Source organism: Ambystoma mexicanum, chromosome 9, assembly GCF_040938575.1.
Source record: "Ambystoma mexicanum isolate Mex_15411 chromosome 9, UKY_AmexF1_1, whole genome shotgun sequence".
Classification (NCBI taxonomy): domain Eukaryota; kingdom Metazoa; phylum Chordata; class Amphibia; order Caudata; family Ambystomatidae; genus Ambystoma; species Ambystoma mexicanum.
In genome coordinates this window covers 328,830,440-328,856,259 of record NC_090931.1, presented here as the reverse complement: position 1 = coordinate 328,856,259, position 25,820 = coordinate 328,830,440, and the positions used below count along the sequence as shown (strand labels likewise).

The window sequence follows — 25,820 nt, the reverse complement described above, 5'->3', positions numbered from 1 at the left end:
GGCCTGTTCTGTCCACTGTGCACTCTTCGAGCCACGGGAAGACATGAGCGTCCCTGCAAGCTTGATGGAAAACAGGAAAAAAAAACATAGATTGTACAGTATATGTGACATTATTCTTGAAAAGCTGACAGGCTGTGCTTGACCAGAATGTTCTACTTCATGGGATAATTGATGGGCATTTTTTCAAATGAAATGAGGCTACTGTACAAGGAGTTCTCCCCAGAAGTGGCATTGCTCATTATGGTTAAATCACTTCTTGAGAAAAATCCACCACCACAAGCCTAATGACCTTTTGGTCACATAGCACATCGTGTTATTAGTTTACTCAGTACTAGGTGTTTTAACAGTACAGTCGCCTGTTCCTACTGAGTTATAGGGCCTCATTACGATCCTGACTTTAGGGGGTTAACAGGGCCGGTAGAGCTGCCAGCCCCGTTAACCCCTTACCGCCTCATTACGAGGTCTCCTCGCGGGACCCGCTAAGGACGCCTGGTAAAACCAGGCGTCCTTAGCGGGTCCCGCGAGCAGCCCAGGATGCAAACAACGGGCCGGTCATTAACAGGCCCGTTGTTTGCATCATTCCCATTGAGCCCTATGGGGGCTCAATGGGAATGGGGATGGTCCGGGTTCCCTGAATGGGGAAATACCGGGCCCTCCAAGGTCGGAATGGCCCGGTATTTTCCCATTCAGGGAACCCGGACTCGGTACCTGGTATGGGGGTAGCCATGCCGCAAATAGCGGCATAGCTACCGCCAGGGCCGTAATGAGGTCCATAGTGTTGGTTACCTCACATGTTCATGCTGTGTCCTTGGGTGAGAGCAGTCATCTGTTTATCCAGGGCTTCAGAATACTATGACAACCGGCTCATGCTGAGTCCTCAGTATAGTAAACTCGACTGTACTTGTAATAGTATGGTCACTATTTCCTGCAATGCTAGCATGTTGAGCAACTCGCTTGTTCATGCTGTTTAAGGCTGGCTGGCTTACCTGCTCATGTGTCCTTGCGATAGTACAAACACATGTTCACCCTATATACTTGGTATAGTAGGTTCACATGCAGATGCTGTTTTACTAATATGGGCACCTGCAATGTTCTAAGGTTAGTCACCTCTTTGTCCATGCTGTGTTAGAAGGCTGGCGAGCTTACCTTTTCATGCTGTGTCCGTGGACTGGTACACTGAAATGATCATTCTATATGCTTGGTATAGTAGGCTCATCTGGATTTGTTGTTTTACTAACATGGACACCTGCCCCTGCTGTGTTATAAGTTTGGCCACGTCACTTTCTCATGCTTTGTTGCAAGCTTGGTTATCTTACTTGTCCATGCTGGGCTCTGAATGCTAACTCAGCTTTTCATGCAGTATAGAAGCTCAACTATACATGCTATTTTAACAGCAGAGTGAGCTGTTATTGCTTTTTTTTTATAGGACTGGTCTCCTCACTTGTAGCGGCCATGTCCTCAGGACAGTGCACTCGCATATTATGCAACCCCACCAGTAATGTATTCTTGGTAGACTAAGCCTGATCTTTGACACTCTTTTGGATGGCATACACGTCTCCTTGTGCTTTGTCCGGATCTATGTGATTTCCCAGCAGGCCGTTTTTGCAGAAAACCTTTTTACTAGGCCAGGCTTTGGCTCTACGAGCAAAACACTGTGCTGTGCCTGCTCCCACCTTCCTGTTCCCTCATGTGGGGGACACCCCCAAAGCCCACCGTCTTGCTCATTCCACTCCCTCCGTACTCTCTCCCATGGCATTGCTCTACTCTCAGGGACATTTTGCACTCACGCCCACTCATTACCTTGTTGACCTGCTGCCACCTCCCCTGCCTGTCACCATTGCCTGTGGCTGTTCACGAAAAGCGCATTAGTTAATTTCCAACTAGCCGTGATTCGAACATAACAGCCTTTCGTGAGTTAGAATGCAGTGAGAATTGCCTCGAACCTTTGTCCTTTGTATAGTCAACTCACCTGGCCATCACACGTCCTTGGGACACTCAGCTCTCTTTCAGGCTCCCCTCAGCCACACTGCTTCTTCTCTCATGCCAGACTGTCTGGCCGCAATTCAGTAATGGTGTGCCATCATGGATCTGTGCCTTAATGCCAGTAAGACTGAGACCCTCCTCATTGGGACACCTGCTACCTCCTTTCCCCTCTCTCTCTCTGGCTGCCCACTCTGGACCCTGGTAGTCCTCCTTCCTGTGCGGCTAAGAACCTTGGTGTCATCTTTAACGCCACCCTCTACTTCTCTCCTCACATCTCTGACACCTCTAAGAAGTCAAACTATCAGCTACACCTCTTTCTCTTCCAACACATCTTCCTTCTTGAGCTCTCTGCTCATCCACCTCCAACTCTCTGAGGGTCGGACGCATCTCCAAGCAAAGAGTTGGGGGCAGATCTATCTCCTCGCCTGGGGCCTCCCTCTAGAACAGCCTCCTTGCCTCTCTCAAACTTGAGCAGAACCATCTCTGGCTCCGGAAGCAACTCAAGACCTTCCTTTTCGCTACTGCTTTCTCTCTTCCTCTCCCCTGCTTATGCACCTGACTGTTCCGCGCACTGGTCACCCTCCGAACTCGGGCCAAGGCTCCTGCATGTCCAGTTGCCCTTGCAGTGCCTCCGGGCTCCCCAGAACTTAAGGGTCTGTATCTGCAACCCTACAGTCCCTTCTCTCTGCACTTATGAGCCACCCGCTGGCTGCACTTGTGAGTTACCTGCACTTCCCCCTTACCCTCCCCCCTGGCACCTCTCCCCTTCCCTCTTCCACGCACCTGGGCGATCGGATTGACACAAGGCCTAGTAAGATCTTTATTTTGTCCTCCCTTGTTTCCCCCTCCTGTCTTGTCACGCTGTCATGACCCTTGCCCCTGGCCCTCACTGGCAAGCCAGCCTTCGAGTTAGGGCCAGGTCAAAGGCCTTAAAACCTCATCCAAGACACTCTTGGAGTCAGTCCTGGCGCCTTTGGCCATAAGAACTGCATATAAAGACTGTAAAGCAGCAAACCTACGGAGTCGCAGCAGGCCTGGATTCCCACAGGGGGGGCTTGCACCAGTGAAGTAACTTGGTCGCTGTTCGCCCCCCACATCTACGCACCCCTGCCACAGGGAGCAGGACGGAGAAGCCACCTTTTCCAATATTAAGGTGAGGAGAGGGCTCAATGTGGAGGAAGGAGTTGAGGCCAAGGGAGGTGGGAAAACATAAAGACAATCTGGTATTGAATCCAGCTCTCCTATATTGCAGACCCATCTTTAACCAGAGGACTTACCAAGGGACCGGGAGAGGGTTCGAAAGTGCAAATCATCCAACCAGGGCTGGGTGGTGTCCCTGTGGATACCAGGTAAGCGTAACACACGCCTAGAAACACTTTTGTACAGGCACGTTATTAATGACATATCTGTTTATGTTTTGTCCTTTCTATTGTTAACTCACCTGGTCATTATGTGCCCTCAAGCATCTGTTTATGCTTTGTCCTCTCTATTTGTCAGGACTGGGAATCCCCACATGAGGAACAGGAAGTGGCAACCATTTCACACTGCTGTCTTCTTGTGGCACACATTTCAGCTTTGACACCACAAAGGGATCAGGGTATATCGCGTGTTGACCTTTTCCCTCAGTGATATTGTTCATCACTGCTTCCCAACTATTGTCCTATCACCTACTGGTACTGTGGCTTTACCCTACAGCTATGCTGTCCTAGTCAGCGTTCTAGACTGTGGTAGCTGTTTGCTAGGATACAGGATAAAGACTCACGGAATAAAGAACTAGTCTTCCTTTGTGTTCTAGTATCTTTCTCAAACCAGCTATCTTCTCACACTATGGTAATTCCACCTTCTCTTGATGCTTTCTCGAGATGGAAAGCTCACCTGTATATGCTGCGTTTTCAGGATGGAAAGGTCACCCGTCCGTGCATGTGGTGCTTTCAGGATGGAAAGCTCATCTGCTCATGCTGTGATCTCAGGGTGGAAAGCTCATATGCTCATGCTGTGTTCAAAGGATGGAAAGCTCATCTTTTAATGTGTTTTCAGGATAGAAAGCTGACCTGTTCATGCCATGTTCTTAGAATACAAAGCTCAAATGTTGATGCTGTGTTCTCAGGATGAAAAGATCATATATTCATGCTGTGTTCACAGGATGGAAAGCTGACCTGTTCATGCTGTGTTCTCAGGATAGAGAGCATCACTGTTCATGTTAAGTTCATGGGATAGCAAGCTCACATGTTTTAGATGTATTATGTGGATAGTACACTGGCCGCTTCATGACATTAAGTTCACCTGTTCAACTCCTCATGACTGGAAGTTCACAGGCATATGCTCTGTCTTGAGTCCTTTTAATTGTGTGTGCCTATGACAGTTCTGGGCATGGGGTGATTAGATGTTCAGTGTACTCTTCCTTGACTGTTTCTTTCTATAGGAAGGTTTTCTTTCCCCAATCAAAGATGGAGATAAAGAATGCAGACAATGATTGGGCAAGGATAGCTTTGAATGTTCTAAAGTGCCTTTCATCCTCAGCTTTAGATCCTACATGTCCAGTTTTAGAATAGCTCCTTTAAGAGGCAGCCTGATATAGAATATAATTCTAGGAAACCTTTCTCATTGTGACTGAAAACAGACCTGTAGTATTGTACTTATCTATTTGCACTGGGTGCACACAGTGCTGCTAGTAGAATACAGCTATGTCATATAGAATGTGATGGGACCTGAGGGTTCCAAGAACTGCAGTTGGGGACACAGGATGGGAGAACCTTACTGAAAGGATGTCATCTATTTAGCTCCCTGCCTTTCTATATAACTAGCCCTGTAACTCTGTAACTTATAAATAGACTTACTCCTTTTTCAGCCTGATATAGAATATAATTCTAGGAAACCTTTCTCATTGTGACTGAAAACAGACCTCTGTATAAAGGCATCTTCATTGAGACAGTGAAACACTAGAAGAAATATTCCAGACAGAAGAATAGTGTTCACGACAGTGAGGGACAAGTTAACCTTCATGGCGTGACACCTTCCATTGGGCCTCCAGTATGCTGCCAGCTGGGCCCAGCAGGGGGTTGAGCAAATACCCACGTCCACACTGTTATGTTGCTTGCACTGGACTGTCCCGTTTTGGCGGGCAGTACGATCTCGTATTTTCTCACTTGCGCCCTGACATTGCAACGTCAGGACTGCACTTCAGCCTTTTCTCTACACTACATCCCTCCCAACTTATATAAAGACAAACATTGGACGTGTACTACAGGGAACATGAAAATACTGCACCAAGCACTAAATCACTTTAGCTTACAGTTGGCCGGTCGTGCATGGCTGTGGTTTCTCTCTCACCGCATATCTGGACTTGTTTTCTCAGGGGGGCAGCACTGGAGTTACGGTGCTCTCAAGTGGCTCGCGGTCCGGACCTGCCGGGTCTGGGATCTGGCCACATGGGCTAGTTGGGGCTCCTCCGCCTCGCCTTCTCTCGTTCCCCTCAGCATCTCCAGGGAATCAGTTGTGCTGGAGCCTGGCTCACCGTCAGGAAGTGGAGCTTCCTTCCACATCGTGGGTGGCACTCTCTCAAAATGGGATGCGTTCCTAGTCACTGACTCGTGTTCACGTTGGGTTGTTACCATTCCGTGTTCGTTGCTGGTGATTACCCATGAGGTCAGCTCAAATGGAAGGGCTAGTTTGGTCTGGGGGAACCGGTTCTTCAGCAGCACCACGTCTCTGGGAGCTAGGTTGCTTCAGGCAGCTCGCCGAGCTCAGCTCTCCCTGTTGCTCCGGGCTTGCTGGTCCATCTCGATTAGCTCCTGGTCAATTTCTGGAACAGTCCAGCTGTGATGTATGGGAAGCCCCACCTGTATGAGGGTCCCGAATATGAGGGCTGCTGGACTGACATGAGTGAATGATTGGGGTGTCTGTCGATATACTTGTAGAAATCTGTAGATCTTCGGAAGCCACAGGGCCTGCTAGTCTCTTTCAACGCGAACCACCTTGTTCGATGATGCCATGAAGCGTTCTGCATCCCATTTGCCTGCGGCCAGTATGGGGTGATTCAATGATGTTGGATGTTCAGGCATTCTAGGAAGCTTTGTAGTTCTCTGCCCTTGAATGGTGGGCCATTATCGCTTTGTTTGGTATGCCATGGACAGCAAACATCTTTACCAAGGCAGTGATGATGGATGCTGCATCAGTGGACCTCAGTGGTTCCACTTCGGGATACCTGCTGAACTCATGAATGGCTACTACTAGGTACACTTTGTTGGCAACTGAGCAACATTCCAGACTGATCACGTCCCATCTTTGCTGGCTGCGTGGGCAGTTTGCAATTGGTTCCGGGGCTCTTTGTCGTTGGGTTGCTTGACAAGCCGCACACACCCCCACCAATGCCATCACTTATGGCTGCATGTTGGGTATCCACACCCGTGACTTGAGGAAGGCCTCTGCCTTGATGATACCTTGGTGGCCTTCATGAGCCAAACACAATGCACGCTCTTCAAGTGCCAAGGGAAGGACAATGCTGTATCCTTTCAATATGATGCCCTCTGGGGAGACAGAGTTCATGTCGCACCCTCAGTATGTTTTGCAGTAATTCCTGGGCTGCGGCTGTGTGGTTAGTTGTCGCCCCTAGCAGATTCCTCCAGTCTCCCGATAAGATGGCCTCCTTTACTCGTTGGAGGAAAAGGTCTTGTTCCATTTGATGATCTCCTCCAGCTTCATCCGTTTCAGTCCGGCACACTCAACGTGTCAGATGTGTTAATCTGTTTCTTGTGTGTCATCGCGTTCTGCTGGCGTTGCTGATTAAGGGTGCCGGGACAGGTAATCTGCCCGATTGTCTCCTCTGGCAAGATACATCACTTCGATGTCGAATGGCTGGAGCTGGAGAATCCAGTGTTCGAGCCTTGCTGGTGGGTGTGATGCAGAGCCCTTAAATATGGCCACCTTTGGCTTGTGGTCTGTGTAGACGGTTGCATGGTCTCCTAGCAGATATACTTGAAAGTGTCGGCAGCCCCAGAGGATGGCAAGGGCTTCTCATTCAATGTGGGCATAGTTCTGTTCAGTCTTAGTCACTGCCCGGCTGGCGAATGCCATGGGGTGTGTCTTGCCCTCTTGTTCAATCTGAGTGAGGACAGCCCTTAGCCTACAGGACTGCCATGCACCAGCATCTCAGTTTTCGAGTGGTGTTAAAGAATGCCATGGTAGTGTTGGTCAAGAGGGAGTCCTTGACTCTCCTGAATGTTTCATCTTGTTCTGGGCCCCATATCCATGGAGCGTATTCCCTTGTCAGTTGGCGGAGCGGGGCTGCAACTGTGGCCAGGTCAGGTATGAAACAGCTGCATTATGAGACCATCCCCATGAAACTTCATACCTCCATTGCTGTGGTTGGTGGACGGACATTTTTAACGTCTGCAACCTTAGCTGGGTCAGGGGACAGTCCTTTTGCGTTGAAGACGTAGCCAAAAAAAGAAAGTTCTGTTTTGCCAAATTCAAATTTTTTGGCATGTAGGGTCAGATCGGATTCCTCTAGTCGTGCCAGTACTCCGGCTAGGCCCATGTTATTTTCTTCAGAGGTGGCGTACACAAGAATGTTGTTGCTGACATTTGTGGTGCCGGGCAGGTCTTGCAACACTTTGCAGATCTCAATCTGAAAGACCTCGGCTACCAACAAAATGCCAAAGTTGAGCCAGTGATATTGCCGGAGTCCCAGATGCGATGAAAAAGTGGTTATGTATCTGGATTCTTTTGTCAGCCGGATTAGTGATAGCTGGAGCAAAGGTCCAGCTTGCTGAACATTGTTTGATTTGATTTGTTTATTTGTATTGCACTGCCAGCCCGGAGGCATCTGTGGGCATTTCTTACAACATAGTTACAAGAGGTACTGAAATATACAGGTTACATAAATTACATGATATATTTATAGGGACAGCAGTTACAGTGTTTTACAGAATGTTTTTACAGAATTGTTGCTCCTGTTATGATTAGCTCATCACTAGTTGGTGTGATATGTCGTTCACATCCAATCGCCTGGTTAAGAAGCCTTATGTCGAGGCATATTCGCACTGCGTTCGGTTGTTTTGTTTTTTTGTAACCACCATTGGGGATACTCAGGGAGTGGGTCCTGTCGTTTTCTCAATGATGCAGAGGTCCTCCAGCTTTTTCAGCTCTTCCTCCACTGCTGCTTGCATGTGAAAGGGGACCCTCATGTGTCAGACAGCTCTTGGTTCAATGGTGGGGTTGATGTGGAGTGTGACCGTTCGATTCTTTAAGCATTTTTGGTGGGCATTGCTTTTGTCTTGTCCAGTGCAACGACATTGACCGTGGCTCCGGTGTCAAGGACCACTTTTGTCGATGCACCTTTCATGAGCACTGTGCAGATTAGCTGGGATCTGCATGTTGTTATCTCAGTCTTCTTGTGTGGCACTACCGCAGAGATGAGATGTACTCTCTTGCTCCGTCTCTTCCGACGCTTGGTGCGTTTTTCTGAGGGTGACTGATCTTCGAATTGTTAGCTTGTTTCACTGTCGCTGTTTCTCGTGCTTACTTCACATTCTATTGTTCTGGCCGTCCCTTTGTGATTAGCCTGACGACCACTTCTCGGTCTTTGTTGTTCACCTGAGTGGGACCCTTGGCTGTCTCGCCACTGGCCGCAGCTGAGGCAAAGTGGTTGAGCTTTCCACATTTCCAGCATGTGGCCCTGATAGCTGGGCAGGGTTTGTTGCAGTGCCATGCTCCCCCGCACCACTTGCAAGAGTGTTGTGTACATGGCAGCCGTGTTGGTAAAATTCCTCATGGTTCTCTTTTGGATGGAAGTGCGCCATGTTAGCCGTGGGCTGATCAGCATCTGTATCGGCAAACGGCTGAGTGCTGCTTGCCTGGTTGCCACTTAGGTGTCTGTCCTTTCCGTCTGGTGCCCCATCTCTAGAATGTCTTCCAAGGGTATGTTTCTGACAGAATGTCCCTCAGCTTCTCGGACGAGATTCCATGAATGACTTGCTGTCCTACCAAGAATTCCTTGTTAGGAAACTCGTAGCCAATGGCTAGTTCACAGATCCTCGTGTGGAAGACGTTGATGGATTCAGACGTTGATTGTCTTACCAGGCTTAGCTGGAACTGTTCATAATCGGGGTTCAGTTGGGGTCTGACTCTGAACTGCCCGTTGAGGGCAGTTCTCGCTGCCTGGTAGTCATCTTCCTGGCATCTGTTTGGTAGTGTGTTGAAAAGCTGCAAAGCCAGTGTGCCCTGGTTCAGCATGAGCAGCGGGTGCTTCTCCTCGTCTACATTGACTTTCTTCGATTTCAGGTGGAACACAAACTGCTGTAGCCACAGCTCCCACCAGAGGGCGGCTCCTTCTGCGTATGGATCAAATGGTTTTATGAACTCCCCCTGTGCTGAGTCATGCCTTGTGCTCCTGTCTGACCACACCTCTTGTGGGCTGCAAGGTTCCCACGGGGACCCAGGACCACTGAGGCTGGTGGACGGGGTTTTGCTGCTCATCTGACATGGTGCTGGATTTGTGGTATACTGCTTAGCTCTATTTGCACTGGCCAACCATTACCGTTGCTGCAGCCATGGGGCCCTTCCCTTGTGTCAGTCAGTTGATGTTCCCAGGGTTATGGTGCGCTGTGGGTGCTGGCGCTTCTCCCCCACTCGGCAAACGTGAGCCTGGTGTGTCTGGCTCACCTTGTGTCTCTAATGTGTCCCCTTGGCACCAGGGTAGACTTGGCCAGGTGCCCTGAGCTGGGTGTGCTTCCAGAGCCAGGGATCATTGTGGCAACTTATGGTGCCTGAGTTTGATGCTGGTGCTGGATCCCTGGAGTGAGGGCTCACCCTGGATGCCGCCCGCTGCAAGGGAGAGACCAGCGCACGTCTTGCTCTGGGGAGGCCTGATCCTCCACGTCACCGGCATGAGTCCTTTGCCGGTATTCCATATGTCAGAGCGGGGCGAGCAGCACACTCCTCTTTGTTCGCTACTGCAAACGCACTGATCTGTGCGTGACCTCCGGGCACGTCGGTTCGGGCCCATGCCTCGTCGCCAGTGTGACACCTTCCACTGTGCCTCTGGTATGCTGCCAGCCAGGCCCAGGGAGGGTTGAGCATTTTAACACATGCCCACACTGTTATGTTGCTCGGACTGGACTGTCCTATTTTGGCAGGCAGTTCGATCTTTTATTTTCTCACTTGCGTCCTGACGTTGCAACGTCAGTACGCCACTTCTGGTCTGCGCAGCATAGATTTTTCTGTGCTGGACAGAGCTGAATTCATACTTTTTTGAACTGTGTTTAACAGAGTGTCTAGTATTTTCAACACTGCTATTCTACTGTCTTCAGTTACTTTGCCTTTCGGAGCCATGCACAATTACACAGCAACACCCTCACGTGTAAATCGTTTTGTGTGTTTCTACTGCGTGTACTCTGATGTATGTTGTTGTGGACGTGGCCATCAAGAGCGCATGATCGTCAGGCTGAAAGAGGCGGCTGGAGTACCTAAGAGCGTGCAAGAAGTGGGTGGTTTCCAGGAGAGCGTTACGTCAGACATAACCACATTTGTTTGGGTGCTAGAAGTTCGGATTTCTTAAAGGAGTCACATGGTTTATCAATCATTTAACGGGGTTAGCTCAGCATGAGTTTTATAGGCTTGGAACAAAAAGTTACTGACGTTTTGAACGTATATATTTAACATTAGAGTCTTGTTACTAATTTGCTGTTTAGCTTTAGCAAGTTATATAAATAGCTACAGCTTTTTGAAAGATAAGTAACTTGTAGAAAAATCAAACTAATTTCAGACAACTAATTTAAGCATTCTCAGAGATCCTGTCTAATTCCCACTTCAGAGCCATCGGAGGGGAAGGTAATCGGCGGAGCTCTAGAATATTTAAAAGGCATTGGGAGTAATTTCTCTGAAAGACACAAAATGCTATTTACACACTCATAAGTTTCTCTTTGTCTCATTCCCAACTCCCTTCCCTAAAGGGGACAAGATTATGAGCTCACCTTTTCATGCTGTGCTCTCATGATGGCCAGTTCCTTCTCCACCTCGCAAATGTGGCTAGTGGCCTTGGCAACCTCTGCTCGCTCCAGGTCTCGCTCTGCTAAAAGCTGTTCGATGTGCTGCTGCTTCTCCTTCAGAGCTTCCTGCAGGGCTGTGGTGCCAGAGATCTTCCGTGCGTAACGGGATGAGGTTTCTGTGAGCTAGAGGAGGCAACAATTGCACAGATTGATGAGCAACCCTCAGTGTGGAACACACACACACACACACAATTACAGTTCAATTTTACAGTTTGTATGTGGTCTATGCTTCCAATCATCTCACAGAATCAGAAAAAATTGAAAGATATGAGGTGTACCTATGACCACTTGCTACAGCCAGTTCTTACTTACTGGTTGGTCTGGTTTAGTTATATTACTCCTCTCTCACTCCTTAACATACTCATGAAAACAGGGCTGTTAAATGAGGCTCATCAGTTTGAGACTTTGGGGACCTGCAGATCCGTAAGGCCAAATCCCGAATGTGTATTTCGTAATGAAGCCCTCTTGATCTTCAACCCTCTAGATCCACAGTCCTTTGGAACTGCAGTCCAGTGAGACTAGAGTTCCTTGGAGCTGCAGTCTCCTGGACCTGTAATCCTTCTGATCTGCAATCCTCTGGCTCTACAGTCCTTTGGAGCCACGGTCCTCTGGAACAGCACTCTTTTTGATCTGCTTACCTTTGGTTCTACAGCCACTTGAAGTCGCACTCCTTTGGAGCCGTCATCCTGTGGCTTTACATTCAATTTTAGTTCCCAGACAATAAGGTTATCCCTCAGCTTCCAAGGCCCATCTAGTGGGAGCTGTGGTCGAGCAATGCTGACTAGCTTTCAAGCAATGCTGACTAGCTTTCAGGAAGGACTAAGAGGACAACAATACAGGGCACTAAGGTATTATTGAATAAAGGCATGTCAACACAGAGGTATGTAAAACAAATATGCTTCATATCTCATGAAAAGGTAGGTAAGGTGTGGTTTGCAGGTAAGTCATTTGAGTTTAGAAAAGTCTCAAGTTTTTGACGGGACCGTTAAATAGTCAGTACCATGTGCAACCAAGTCCTGTTCCTGACCCTGGATATGGATGGAGGGAGTCACCATGGAGATGAGATGCCATCCCCATCTGCAAGATGGTGGGACTGGGGGCAGCATGGCTAGGATCCCCCAGCTGCCCAATCATGCCACAAACACGAGGCAGGGGATCACCAATAAAAAGGCACCTTGGGTTCCTGTAGAAAATCAAAAATATAAGCTCCACAGAGAAATGTGTCCATCCCCTCCAAAAGCAGGCAGAATGTCCACTACCCAGACATACCCACCATGGAGCTATGTCTGTTGCTGAAAAAATGCTCGATTTCTTTTTCTTCTCAAATGTTTCACTACAGAATGCGGGAGGAGACCCACGGCAATCCCTCCCACGAACCCTGTAACCTCTCCACCCCTCCAATATTGCCTGACCCAACCATCTACATTTTGGTGGTAAAGTTAGAGAGAGAAAAACGTGCAAAATAAGTTAAGAGCAGTTTTTGGTTGAGCAATAGACCCACTACCACCACCACCTGATAAGGTCAGCGCAATCATTAACATGGAGAAGGTAGAAGAAAATCATGAGCAAGGAAAAGCTTCTGCTCGCACTACACCTTATAGGCCATAGTGTGTGAAAAGGCTATCCTGTGCAGCAAGCAAGTACAGAGCAGAGGGATGAGGCAGAGCAGTGGTGACCCACTGTGAGCGAACTGCTCGGTGCAGTGAAAATAGAAGAGACTAATTTCCACATGCAGGCCCCCACACTTAATTCCTCAGTCTATGGAGCGGTAAAGCTGAGATCCACGGATCTGGGGAATCCTATAGGGAATGGTGTTAGAGTCCAGCTCAAACAATCCAAAGGTCCCACACCAGGATGATGGGTGGTGACGAGCAAGCACCACCCACATTAATATGACAATGATCACCCTTTCAGTTCTTTGAAAGGGGAACGTTGACTCTGGTCAGAGTCTGTGTTTAGAAAAGGAGTTAATTTGGAGAAGGCTGGAGGAGAGAGCAAGCAGGTCGAGTGAAGACAGGAAGCCAAGTACTGGAGAATAGAGGAGGGTGAGAAGAGAGAAGACACATCAGGAGTTGGAAAGAGGAGGAGCAGTTGGTGAAGAGTAGCGAGGAGCAGAGGAGGAACAACGAGATGTATAGAGTAGGGGAATGAGAAGATAGAGGAGAAACTTCCAGAGTATGAAAGAGGAGGAGAGTGATAAGCTGGGAGAGGAAGAACATCAGGAGATGAGAAGATGTGGAGGAGCAGGCAAGTAGGAAGAGAAGAGTATGGAAAGGTGATAGCGGAGAAGAGAAGATGGGCATGTTAGACCCAGAAAAAAAGTTTGTAATGTGGAGAATGGTCAAGCCTGAGATTGGGAAGGGGAGCCTGGGACTGGTGGAGGAATGAGTAGGTTGTGAAGCATCGAGGAGGTGCAGGTAATGCACAAAGATAGAATAATTGAATAAGGGAGGGCATCAAAAGTACAAGCGTGTGGTGAGACATTGAGAAGAGAGAGAGTAAGCTAGGACCCTGGGAAAGGGAGGTGGTGAGAGACCTGGCAAGATGCCAGTGAAAGTGTTGGGGGTGCTCTCCGGCCTGCTAACTGCTCTGAGCCTTTGTAAGTGACCTGCTCCAACTCAACATTCAACCAACATCCAGTTGGTGATCACCACTCTGACCCAGAGACCCGGAACAAGGTATTCCCACTGTATGCAAGCCACCTAAAGGTGCATGCAATGAAAAAGGCAGGACAAGATAGATAATGTTCCTAAAGATTTTGAGTGACGGGGGAGACCCTGCACAACCCCAAGGAGAATTGAGACACATTTGACTTTCAGTTCTTTGCATTTGTTGTCAGCCAACCTGCACTCACCACCACATTTTGTCAAACCATTAAGAGAGAACAGGACCCGGGCTTGTCAAGAAATGGAGGACTTTTGAACATTTTGACCTTCTCCCCGAGACAATGGTGTGCAAGGCCACTTTGAAGGTGACCCTGGAGAAATAGAGGACACTATACTGAGCCTCTGTGCTGATTCTGACTAAGTTTATTTTCAGTATATAGTATTGCCTCCCAGAGATTAGCTAGTGGGCCCTACGAGGGAGGTTCATCATGGGGTGCCCAGAGGGAAGCATATGACCAGTATTGCCCACTATAGTGCCAGGGCCAATAAGGGAAATAAGGCATTCCAGGCGGGTATGGTTCTTGATATTGGAATGAAGAGCATTTTGAGCATGTAAGATTTTTGGGGTGGTTTTACACAACCTGATATTAGGGTGCATAGAGAGCACCTAGTCGGTCGAAGGGCAACTTTGAACCTTATGTGTACATTAGATATCCTTGTGTCAAGGGTTTTTGTTTACCAAGGTGCACCTTGAAGGTGATATGATTGTGTATAGGCGCTATACAAATAAACTATGTGTTTCAAAGCGCTTCAAGGAAGGGAGGGAACAAGGGAGAAGGAAACAATGTACCTTCTTACAGTCCTTGATACATTCAGAATGTGAAAAACAAAATTAACTATCATAAACAGCCTATACAGACATAATAGATAGTGAAAGTGCTAGGACAAAGGGGAGGGAGGGAGGGAGAATGAGACAGACAAGCAGATACATTACTGTGCCTGACGGCAATTGAGGTAGTGCCAGAAGGTATACAGGAGGAGGGGGGTAAGAGGGGATTGGAAGGAGGGAGAAGGAGAAGAACAGAACAGGCAGCTATTTTACTAGGTCTGACGAAAATTCAGATAGTGCCGGAGGGGGAAGGGGAGGGGAGGGACATAAGAGGAAGGGGGGAGACAAACAAGCTCCAATCAAATAGGTCAAGGACTTAAATGAAAGAGTAAGTGCAAAATGACAATGGTAAGGAAGGGAGGAGGGGAGGGCAAGAGGATGAGACAGACAATCGGCTACATTACTATGCTTGGCAGCAATTGAGGTAGTGCCGGAAGGTTAACAGGAGGAGGGGAAGTAGGGGGGTTTGAATGAGGGAGAGGGGGAGGAAACAAACAAGCAAGCTATTTTACTAGGTCTGATGACAATTCAGATAGTGCAGGAGGGGAGGGTGGGTGTGGAAACCAAAAGATGGGGGGCAACAGACAAGTGGTTAACAAACACGTCAGGTGACATATTTGCGAAGCATAAGTGCTAGAGGGGGGGAAACAAGGGGAGGGGGAAAGACGGAAAGAAAGGGGTTTGGCAGGGGAGAAGAAGACAGCATAGAGAGGTAGCTGAGCAGGGGGATGACAATGCCAGAAGGTGAAGAGAAGGTCAGGGCCAACCAGGGGGGTGGGTGGGAACACAGTGCGAAACAGTGGGTAGCAGGGAGGTGGAGGGGAAAGTGTGAAGCAAGGGGCAATGGAGGGGGTGTGGGGGGCCACAGGGAGCTGAACGGGGCAAAGGAAAGGGGGGAGGGGGAACACAGAGCTGCACCAGGCAAAGGAGGGGGGAGAGGGGCAGAGCTGCACAGGGCTAAGGAGGGGTGGGGAGACACAGACGGCACAGGAGATAGGAGGGGGGAATGGAGGGAAGGAGCTGCACAAGGTAACGGAGGGGGGACACAGAACGGCAAGGGGCAAGGAGGGGTGTGAGGTGACAAGGAGAGCGGCACAGGGCAAAGGAGGGGGGACACGAGCGGCACGGGGCAAAGAAGGGGAGTGGGGAGACAGACGGCACGGGACAAAGGAGGGTGAGTGGGGGGACACACCGCTGCACAAGGCAACATAGGGGGGACACAGACGGCACAGGCATAGGAGGGGGTTAACCCCACAAACCGTCGCTGAACAGGAAATGAACAGGCGCCTTAGATCGAGCCTTGGAGGTGGGCCAGCATTCGCCTGCCAGCTATCCTGATTAGTGCTGATGTAAGGCAGTTGCACCAATCATAGGCAGGCAGGCAGAGCTGCAGGGAGGCACTACAAACCACGAGAAAGGGGTCAGCCATGTTGGAAAGGCTCTAGACATCGCAGATTAAATGTAAAATGCACAATAATCAGCCTAAAATTGAAATCAATGAAGGGCATAACGTAGCAGCAGGCTAAACATATTCCAAAAAAGTAAACACAGAATATTCAAAAACTACACCCCTCAAACACAAATATCCCCCTCTCGGAGATATGTTTGAAATGGCTTTTCTGCACCCTCATCACCCATCATCATAAATTACAACCACGCAATAGCTTCCCAAAATCAAATATAGCTGATGTCAAATGTCACATATCACCATAAATATTATCAAGGTCTGGGTGCACCATTGATTCTTGGGCAAAGGTGCATATCTTGCCTTTATGATCAACTTTTAGTTTGCATGGGTACCTAAGCGACACCTGCAACACCAACGCCTCAAAGCCATTCCTCACTTTGACGAGGGTCTTCTTAGCAAGGTTTCCATACACAGGTCAGGGAATAACAAAATGCGATCATCTCTGTTATGTTATGTTATGAAGATAACATAACATAACATGTGCCATGTATGTCTGTCAACAGTGCCTCTGGGCTCTATTTCAGGCAGTGGTGTAGCTAGGATTTCTTGACAGGGTGGACCTGCACCATATCGATGTGGACCAAGGGTAGGAGACCCTGAAAACTACAAAAGATACATTTATTTTATCAGAGAATTTTCTTGATCACACTACTGCAGACCAGGCTGAAGTTTAAACGTGTGTAGTCCACTACATACTTATAACTAAAAATGTAAAAGACAACATTTCACAACATTAACCCTTTGATTGTACCATAATGCAAAACGGTGTGGGACCCAAAAGAATCTCCTCTGAGTTTTCAAGATACCCACAAAAAGAAAGTGTGATAAGGTACCTTGCTTGTAATAGTTTGTCATACCCATGCAGATTGTTGTATGATATGACAAATATTGAAGTGCTATAAAAGAAAAACCTGTTTTTAATGTTTAACAAGCAGACATTATGGGAAAATGAGTAATATTATGGAATTATTGAGCATGGACCTAGCTTCGAGAAGCAACGCAGTGCTTTACAGAGGTAAACACAAATACAGATACATAAGGGAGCGCTTTACAGAGGTGTACAACATTACAGATAGATACCGGAATACTACGCAGTTTAAAAACAAAGGGGGTTTACTTTGTGATTCGGATCATTTTCTTGGAAAATTAAATTACTAACGGGGACGGTGTGGCACCTATGAGGGGAGATGGAACCATTGTACTACAAATGAGTCATTAACAATTACTAGGAAGACTCGACACATGCAATTGTTTATCCAAAGGTACATTTTCACTCATTGTTGTACCTCTTCAGGAGGTCGAGGTGAGACCCTTGGCTGTGACAGGGGAGTAACTAGGGCAGGAGTGAAGGTTCAAACTATATAAAATGTTCTGATTTTAGTGGGCACGCAGATCTTCCACTATCTAACCAGGCCAAAGGGGCTTTGGAGGTTTAATGCCCTCATATATTGCCTCCTGTTCCCTTCAGGATTGTTTCTTTCCCTTTTCCATGTGTCGTTTTATCTGCCCAATGTGAGCAGTGTATCCCATATACAGCAGCAGTTCCCTAGTCCACATCCATGCCCTTTCCTGCATGTATAGCTGCAGGTTAGCCACAGGGGAAAAGAGACACACCTTACCAGTCAGGGCACAACTTTCTATGCCAGATACTTCAGGGTGCAAAGTTTCTGCATTAGTCCAGGATCTGAATATGTCTCCCCCCCCCCCCGCGCGCGCGTTTGTGAAGTGCGGTCGAGGAAGTGTGGTCGCTGCTGTCTCGCTGCTCCCAGCTCCTTGTCAGAGGATTTGGATTTGGTGTTTTGTGAAAACCCACCTACACGAGAAAGGAGCCATCCAATTGGTCAATCAGCTGGGTATGCGTAACATGGACATTATTTGATTAGGCATCTTTTGTTGTATTAAGTTAAACGTGCTTACGTTGTGCACGTTAGTAATGAGCAATTGTGCACAGCGCACCCTTTCACTTTGTTATTTCAGTTGTTTTTAGGGAAATTTGCCCCGCCTTTTCTTCCCGACTTCCTTATCACAGCCGAATCCGCGCATTCGTGAAGTGCGGTCGAGGAAGTGTGGTCGCTGCTGTCTCGCTGTCACGCGTGAGAGCGCGGGGGCAGAGGTAGTACTATAATATTGTATTAATTACGTTTTTTTCGTTTTGTGTGGCCCTACCATTGCGGAATATGTCTTCTAAAGTATATACCTTAAAGACAGGCATGCCGGCTGATTTTGTTAATAATGTCAATAATGACGGCCTAAACATGGTATGTCCATTGGCTAAAAACAATTTACCGGCAGCAGTCCATAAATTACGCGTTCTTGCAAAACAACAACGCTCACTCTTATTGTCAACTGACATTAGAAAGTTTTGTACCTCTGAAAACAAACAACCAACTGAGACCAATGTAAGTTTGAGGGGTCAAACCACTGATTCAGCCCCGACGGGCTCTACTACAAATGCTGAATATGTTGTACCTGGGGTGGTTAATATAATTGCTCCCCGTACAGCTGATGTTGCCATACCCCTTAAAGGTCAAGAAGTATCTGATTCCATTTTGGAATCAGTGGTTCTATCAGGCGAAGCAATCTTTATGCAAGATCTACAGGGGGATAGAATCATGCTGGCTGAACCCCCTTGTTCAATACAAGCACAACACAAATTGTGTAAAGCCTACAATTTGCTAACAGCTGTAGGCGAAATTGATGAAGAAGCTATTGAATTTATGAACCTGTCTCACAACAACACTCCCGATTCTGAGGAGATTTTATATATATGTTCAAATTCAGGTGACTTAATTCAATTACAGGAAGAGTCTACTGTGCATGCAACCGTAGTGCCGGAGACTATAGGACAAACAATTCACATCAATGAAACCTCAAGAGTCCAACATGACCTTTCTAAATCTCCGGTCATGTTTGATAAATCTGATATTCACTCATTGAACAACTCCATTTCATTTATAGCCCCAACTCCCCGTCGTTCTAAATTTACTGAACTGGCGATAGATCGCCAATTCTTTATTCAAGACACTAACTCCCAACGATTCTCCTTCCCAGAAGCCCCTGCACTTAATAATACACTCAGTGCAATGAATACTGCTCTTCTCACAGTAGCATGTCTATATGAAGTATTGGAGCAAAAAAATGGTATTACAATCTGAGTTAATGACCCAGGTACTGAAAGAAAGTTTGCTAACAAAGTCTATGTGTGAAATTCAAAATCAATCACTTACATCTTTAACAACTTTGATTATGCAGAAACAACAATTGGATGATTCGTATTCCATAGCAAGTAATAAGAACCTACGATGCAAGGGAAGTCTTGATTGTAACCAACAATCTGAGCGTGCAACTACTTTGGATTTATTGTCCACCCCAGAGTCCATACAAGTGGCGGGGGATAAAGGGGAAGATGTGAAACTGGCTAAGGAGAAAATAATAACACCAACATTGGAGCCATTGGATCAGGCACAGTCAATAGGTAATGAGATAGAACCTGTGCAGATTCATAATCCATTCACTTTTTTTACCAAAACACAACCGTTTCAGCCTAACTTGGCAGTTAAATCACTTAAAAGAGGGAAGAGAAAAATTCAGTCTGCAAAGGCCTCTCAAATGGCTTCTCAAAAATCTAAAACTCGCAGATTTATCAAGTTATTGACTAACCCGGCCAGAACTAAAGTGCCAGTGGGAACATCCCTAGCGAGTAAGTTGCCTCAATCTGATAGTAAAAAAAAGAAGATTGCTGCCGACTTAGTACTGGAATATAAACGGCTGAATGACATAGTGAGTATGGTGGATCAAGCCAAGATGCCTTTACATGCCACCATACAGGTGTCTGACCGTCTGCCATTGAATAAGGTGCCTGTTCCTGTAGCGAGCGTGTCACTTCCCAATTTGCAGCATCTGAGAGAAGAGATAAAGCTCTCAATTGCTCAATATATGGGTGACGTTCAGGTTCTGACTCCTCCTGACCTTGAAAAACAATTGCAGATGACGTGTGTTACCCATGTTAAGCCTCTTCACCGAGAGGTTGTGATACCTGACTTGGGAAATACACACATAAATAAGGTTGATAACATCAGCAATCCAGTTAATGAACTGCCAGAAGAGGTTTTGTCCACCTTAGACATTCAGCAAATCAGAGATGAAATCAAAAAATCGATTGCACAATATATGAATGGAAAACAAGCTCCTTCCCCCATGATTCCTGAAAAACAAAATCAGAAGGTTCCCAATTCCCTCTTAACACCTCTCTTGAAAGGCCTTCCCTCCCTGCAAATAGGGTGTACTCAAAGTACTAATCCCTGGAACGTGAATAACTCTGGAAAGAATGTGACCATGACTTCTGGTCCAACGAAATTGGTTCAATCCAGGGGTAAATTACCAATTTCTTCTAATTTAAATCGACAGCAATACAAGAACTGCCATTGACTGTTGATAAAATGTAGAGAGTACCCCTTTGGTCAATATGATTTCAATCGAGCCAGCATACTAAACATCTGTAGAGACATACCAAGTTTAACAAATCTACTTTCAACAGATATCGATTTGGTGGAATTTATTGATGATCATAACTTGACAGGGGCAAGATTATTTGTCAAATCTGGACTCATTGCAGGTATAAGATGGGAAGCCAGAGTACGGTTGTTTGACCTTTGATTTGTTATATCACATGATGTGGAGATAAACACTCTAGAAGGCCCCCAACATGAGCCAATAAATATGAGAATATATAAGACATCAGAATATATCTGAAGGTAACAGTAATAATCTCCGGTTCGAACATACTTATGACAGGAGACTGTAACAATTCTTGCCAAATGAGCGGGTGTCTTTAATTTCTTGGAACACGAGGGGTCACAGGCATTTTGTCAATTCTAAGGAAAATGATTTAAGTGCATATGATATTATTGTTTTGCAAGAAACCTGGTTAATTGACACCCCCTGATATGGGACACATTTGACTTCTTCACGGTTCCTTCAATAAGCAACAGAAGAGGCCGCCCTGTGGCAGGTCTCTTAATAGCACCTAAAAAAACCATGAATTTCAAGAGTAGTTCATACATCTCCAACACCCCTTATATACAGAAGGTCAAACTCCAAAGAAGCAAACTGACCATAATTATTATAAACATATATTGGGGTCAGGCCAATTTATCATCGGAAGACTTCTTTGAGCAACTTAACTTAACGCTAGATGAAACATCTGCTGATTCGACTGTTCATCATATTCTAGTAATGGGAGACCTAAATCTACATTTAATGCCAGCGGCAAAATCTTATACTGTGGACGAGCTTCAATGGAAGTCACTGATGCAAAGCAGGAACTATGTGATGCTAAATGGTACCATAATGGGCGATATCCCCCCAGTTTCAACGTGGCACAGAGGCTCGCAAGAGGACAATCTTGATTATATTTACAGTGATGTTATATTCATGAATTTAGCGACATCATTAGTAATTAAAACATCTGAGCATAGCGATCATAAGCAACTGTGTCTATCTTGGTAATGGCCTAAAGATTGTTCATTGGTGTATAAGAATATAGATCTTATGAATATAACGACTAACAACTTAAGGTCTTGTATAAGGTGGACAGAATCTAAATTAAATAAGTTTGAACAACTACTCATTGATAATAACGCGAGTAATAATTGGTTAGAAGAAGGCTGTTATACTACCTCAAGGCAAAGATTTGTACAGAAAAAAATCATGCGGTGGTCTGAATAACCACAGACATCTGCATGCTTTTGATATTGAGTTGAAGCAAAGAAAGGCTGTTCTAAGACAAGACCTGAGGAATTTAAAATATATGCCTGCTATCAGCAGACAGCCCCAGATGAAGGCCCTAAAAGCAGAATATAAAAGATGGATAAAGAGTCGGAAAGCCTCTAGATATCAAAAGGACGGGGAATTAATGATGGCCCAGATTAAACATAAATCAACACGCAGGATCTGGCCCTATTGAATGAGGCTGTACAAAATACACAAACTTCAGCTCAGTTAAAACCTATATCGAAGCAGACTTGGATTGACTATTTTGGTGCAATATATCAAACCCCACTTCCAGGATGTTCCATTAAATTTAATGATTTATTGCTTGATCATAACTTCTTTTTTGATAAAGATGACATAAAATGCTGTATAGCTAAGCTTAGTAGATCCCGGGCTGCAGGACCGGATGGTCTTCATAACTGCACGATGAAGCAAAATCCAGAAGCCTGGTCGTCTATTTTATTTCAAATCTTCAAAAGAAATATGAGTACTGGTACAATTCCTCCTTAATGGAATCAATCGTATATTCTCCCAATATTTAAGAAGGGGGATAGGAGCAACCCCAAATCTTATAGACTGATCGTGTTGCTTGATTGCCCAGGAAAGATCTTTGCGGGATTGGTGTTGGGCGAGTTTAACAAATGGCTCTCTGCTTTTAATTTAAGACATCCATTTCAGACAGGTTTTATACCTGGATTAGGGACAGCCATTAATTTACTTACCTTGAATGCCATCATTTACGAGGGTCGTCATCAAAATCAACCGATTTATGCAGCTTTCATTGATTTTCGAACAGCGTTCGATTCAGTCCCTCCTGAATTATTATTCAAAAAATTGATACAGCATAAATGCCTGTGGTTTATATTGAAATGGTTATATGAATTTCACTCTGATACATCCATTCAAATTTGACTAAGCCGTGACGGTCTATTATCTGATGCCATCAAGACTGACCGTGGGCTAAAGCAAGGATGCTTATTAGCCTCAGCTCTATTTAATTATTATATTGCTGATGTAAGTACTACTTTCGAAGGTGTTGAGACTGATGCTCCTAAACTTAAATGTATACCCATTAATATATTACTATATGCAGACGATATGATTATAATATCTAAAACTCTGCGAGGCTTACGGATGATGTTAAATGCCCTAGAGCAGAGGTCGCCAAACAGTTGATCGCGGGCGACTAGTAGCTCGCCTGAGCCTCTTCAGTCGCCCGCACTGGAAATACTGAAAAATAAACACTTTAAGTTAATTTATTCAATGCTGTGTTTTGCGTCTATTTTCCTTGATAAGGATCCGAACCCCGGTCGTCCCAATTGCAGGCAGGGAGCTTGGCTGCTGTGCCACATGGAACTGCTGGTAAATTCTCTGACAGATGTCAATATCACGTTCTGCTCCTGCAAGCTGCTTGTAGTACCAGAGTTGGCCTTGTGCGCCCCCAACACTATCTTGCTTAAGCAAGATGCTCTTGTTTGCCAGAGATGTCAGAGGGGCTGGGGCAGGATCATTGTGACCACGCAATGAAAATATCACAGTAGCACTGCTGCTCCCCTGGAAATGTTCAAAATAATATTTTTAAAATGGTGCAATTTCTTTCATGTGGCTTGTTTCAAAAAAACACTTTTAGTACATTAAGCGATCCATAGACAGGCTGTTCAGTAGAAGCCTACCAGGGTAGCTCAGCAGGTTGCCAGACCAGTGATGAGAGGTTATATATTCAAAACAAAATGCCGTATCATAGCATAAGTGTTAAGGGGTGACGAGGCAAGGGAAGCGGAACCGAGAGAAGCCAGACAATGATCCTACTAGGCCAGGTGTCATTCAGATCGCGCAAGTGCATGGGAAGAGGGAAGGAGGAAAGTGCGGGTGCGAGGGGAAGGGGACAGTGCAGTACATGGGATAATAAATAAATAATAAGTAGCGTCCGGCCAGCTGGTGGCAAGTTCAACGGTAGTGCAGACATCAGGTGTCAAGTGCTAGTGGTGGAACTGTAGGGGTAAAGAACAGTCCCTAACTGCGGGGGGTTGCCAGGAAGGCAGTGCAGGTGTGCGACTGGGGTGGGGGGCATGGACTTGAGAGCAGGGGGCGTTAGCAGGTGACCAGTGCAGGTGACCAGTGCAGTTTCAATATCAGGCAGATTTATAAAGAGGCTGTTGCAATAGTCCAGCCTAGAGAGAACCAGAGCTCTGGCGACTGTGAGCTTCTGGGGGAAGGAGAGGAAAGGAAGAATACCTGAGGAGGTGCAGCTGGTAGTGTGCCTTCTTAGAGATGTCAGAGATGTGAGGGGAGAAGGAGAGTGTGGAGTCAAAGATGACCACAAGGTTTTTAGCCTCACAGATGGGAGCAGAAGGAGGGCCAAGGGAGGCCGGCCAGAGAGCGACAGGAAAGCAGGGAGCAGGTTTTCCAATGAGGAGAATCTCCTCATTGGAAAACCTGGCATTAAGGCAGAGATCATTGGCGGCACACCACTCCTGGGTGGCGGACAGGCAGTCAGAGATGAGGGAGGGAGAAGAGGTGGCTGAGGGTAGCCTGAACATGAGCCGAGTGTCATCCGCATAGCACTGAAAGCATAGAAAAGTGCTATAAAATGTGTTTGGCCAAGGTATGGGTTGGGCTGGGCTGGTTGCTTACTTATATTCAGGACGGAGGTGGGGATATTTTTGCCCCTGTAGTGAAAATCAAAAGTTGGCACCCATGAACCCACAGTTTAATTTCCTAAAAAATGCTGTCAGCACAACAGAAGCATTTATTTGTGATTAACCAGTTTGACAAGCATATAACATCTTTATGAATATAACCTGTGCTAAAACACAGAGGGACACACAAATAACAGAGTATGTGTGGTGTCTGACAGAAAAACATTTAAACGAAAACTAGTGAATGCAAGCAGCATTTTTCAATTTGGAAAGAACTTTTTTATTTATGGAAGTGTGAAATGCACATTTGGAAAACAATAGTGTGGCTAGCATGTAGAAAGCCTGCATAAAGCGCAAAGGAAGGGCACAAAAATTACAGGATATTTGTGTGGTAGTCCAACAAATATCTGTCTTTTTGAGACAGCTACTAATAAATAATAATGCAACAAAGAGGTTTTTGAAGTTCTTAATATAATGGTGAAGGCATATGTTATTCCATCTGTTTATAGAGAGGAAATAATGGGCCAAAAAAATATTGGTAAAAATTCAGAGGTTTATAAATATCCCCACCCCGATATCGCCCGCTAGTAGCTCTCCACTGTTGACCTCCACTACAAGTAGCTCTAGCTAACGTAAAGGTTGGAGACCCCTGCCCTAGAGAGTTACGTGAAAAAAAATCATTTCACTATAAACACATCTAAAACTGAAGTGGTGCAATTTGGGAATAGGAAACAGAACAAAACATCATGTATGGGCCTTGCAAAAATCTACTATACGGACCGTTACAAGTTACATTTATTTAGGAGTGTCCATAAATAATCATCCACAAGATCTTCCTTATGAAGCATCCTTAAAAAACAAAGTGACTACAGCCCTATCCCAAACTAAAGTGATTAGGGCTAAGTTCTGCAAATTCTCCATTAGCCTCTAATTCTGTACTACAAAACAAAAATGGCTCCAGTCGTTTTGTATGGTGCAGAAATTAAAAGCTGGAAACCCTATTCATATTGGGCAAAAATAGAGGGCCATTATTGGAAGAACGTGTTAATGCTACCTATGTCAGAACCTCTCCCAATAATTCGACATGAGCTAGGATTCATTTCACTCCACACTGTATATAAATGTAAAATCTCTACTCTGTTTAGAAAATGCCTCATGAGTAATGGTGATAATGGTCTGTTATTGATAATATCCAATTACATAAATACATCAAATAATGTCTTTGCAAAACAATGGCGATCGAGAGCTCTAAAAATTCTGCACAATGCTGACATTTCAATTGATTTACTTATTGAAAATCCGAATAAAGCAAAACAAAAACTGCATGAGTTCGATTGGATTCAAACCAGAACCCATTGTCAGCGTTATAAAAAATTCAATTCGAATCCGTTTTTGCTGAAAAGATATGGTATAGCA

At 45.9% G+C, this 25,820-nt stretch overlaps 1 protein-coding gene across 4 annotated transcripts in view; it reads right to left on the bottom strand.

The window, feature by feature from the left end:
• The window catches only part of CLIP2 (CAP-Gly domain containing linker protein 2), a 705,753-nt gene that overhangs the window by 192,528 nt on the left and 487,405 nt on the right, over nt 1-25,820 (bottom strand). For all 4 annotated transcript variants that reach the window (XM_069614741.1, XM_069614743.1, XM_069614740.1 and 1 more), the window contains one exon: nt 10,956-11,153. In XM_069614741.1, coding sequence (XP_069470842.1) covers nt 10,956-11,153 — 198 coding nt within the window. The remainder of the gene's footprint in view (nt 1-10,955; nt 11,154-25,820) is intronic.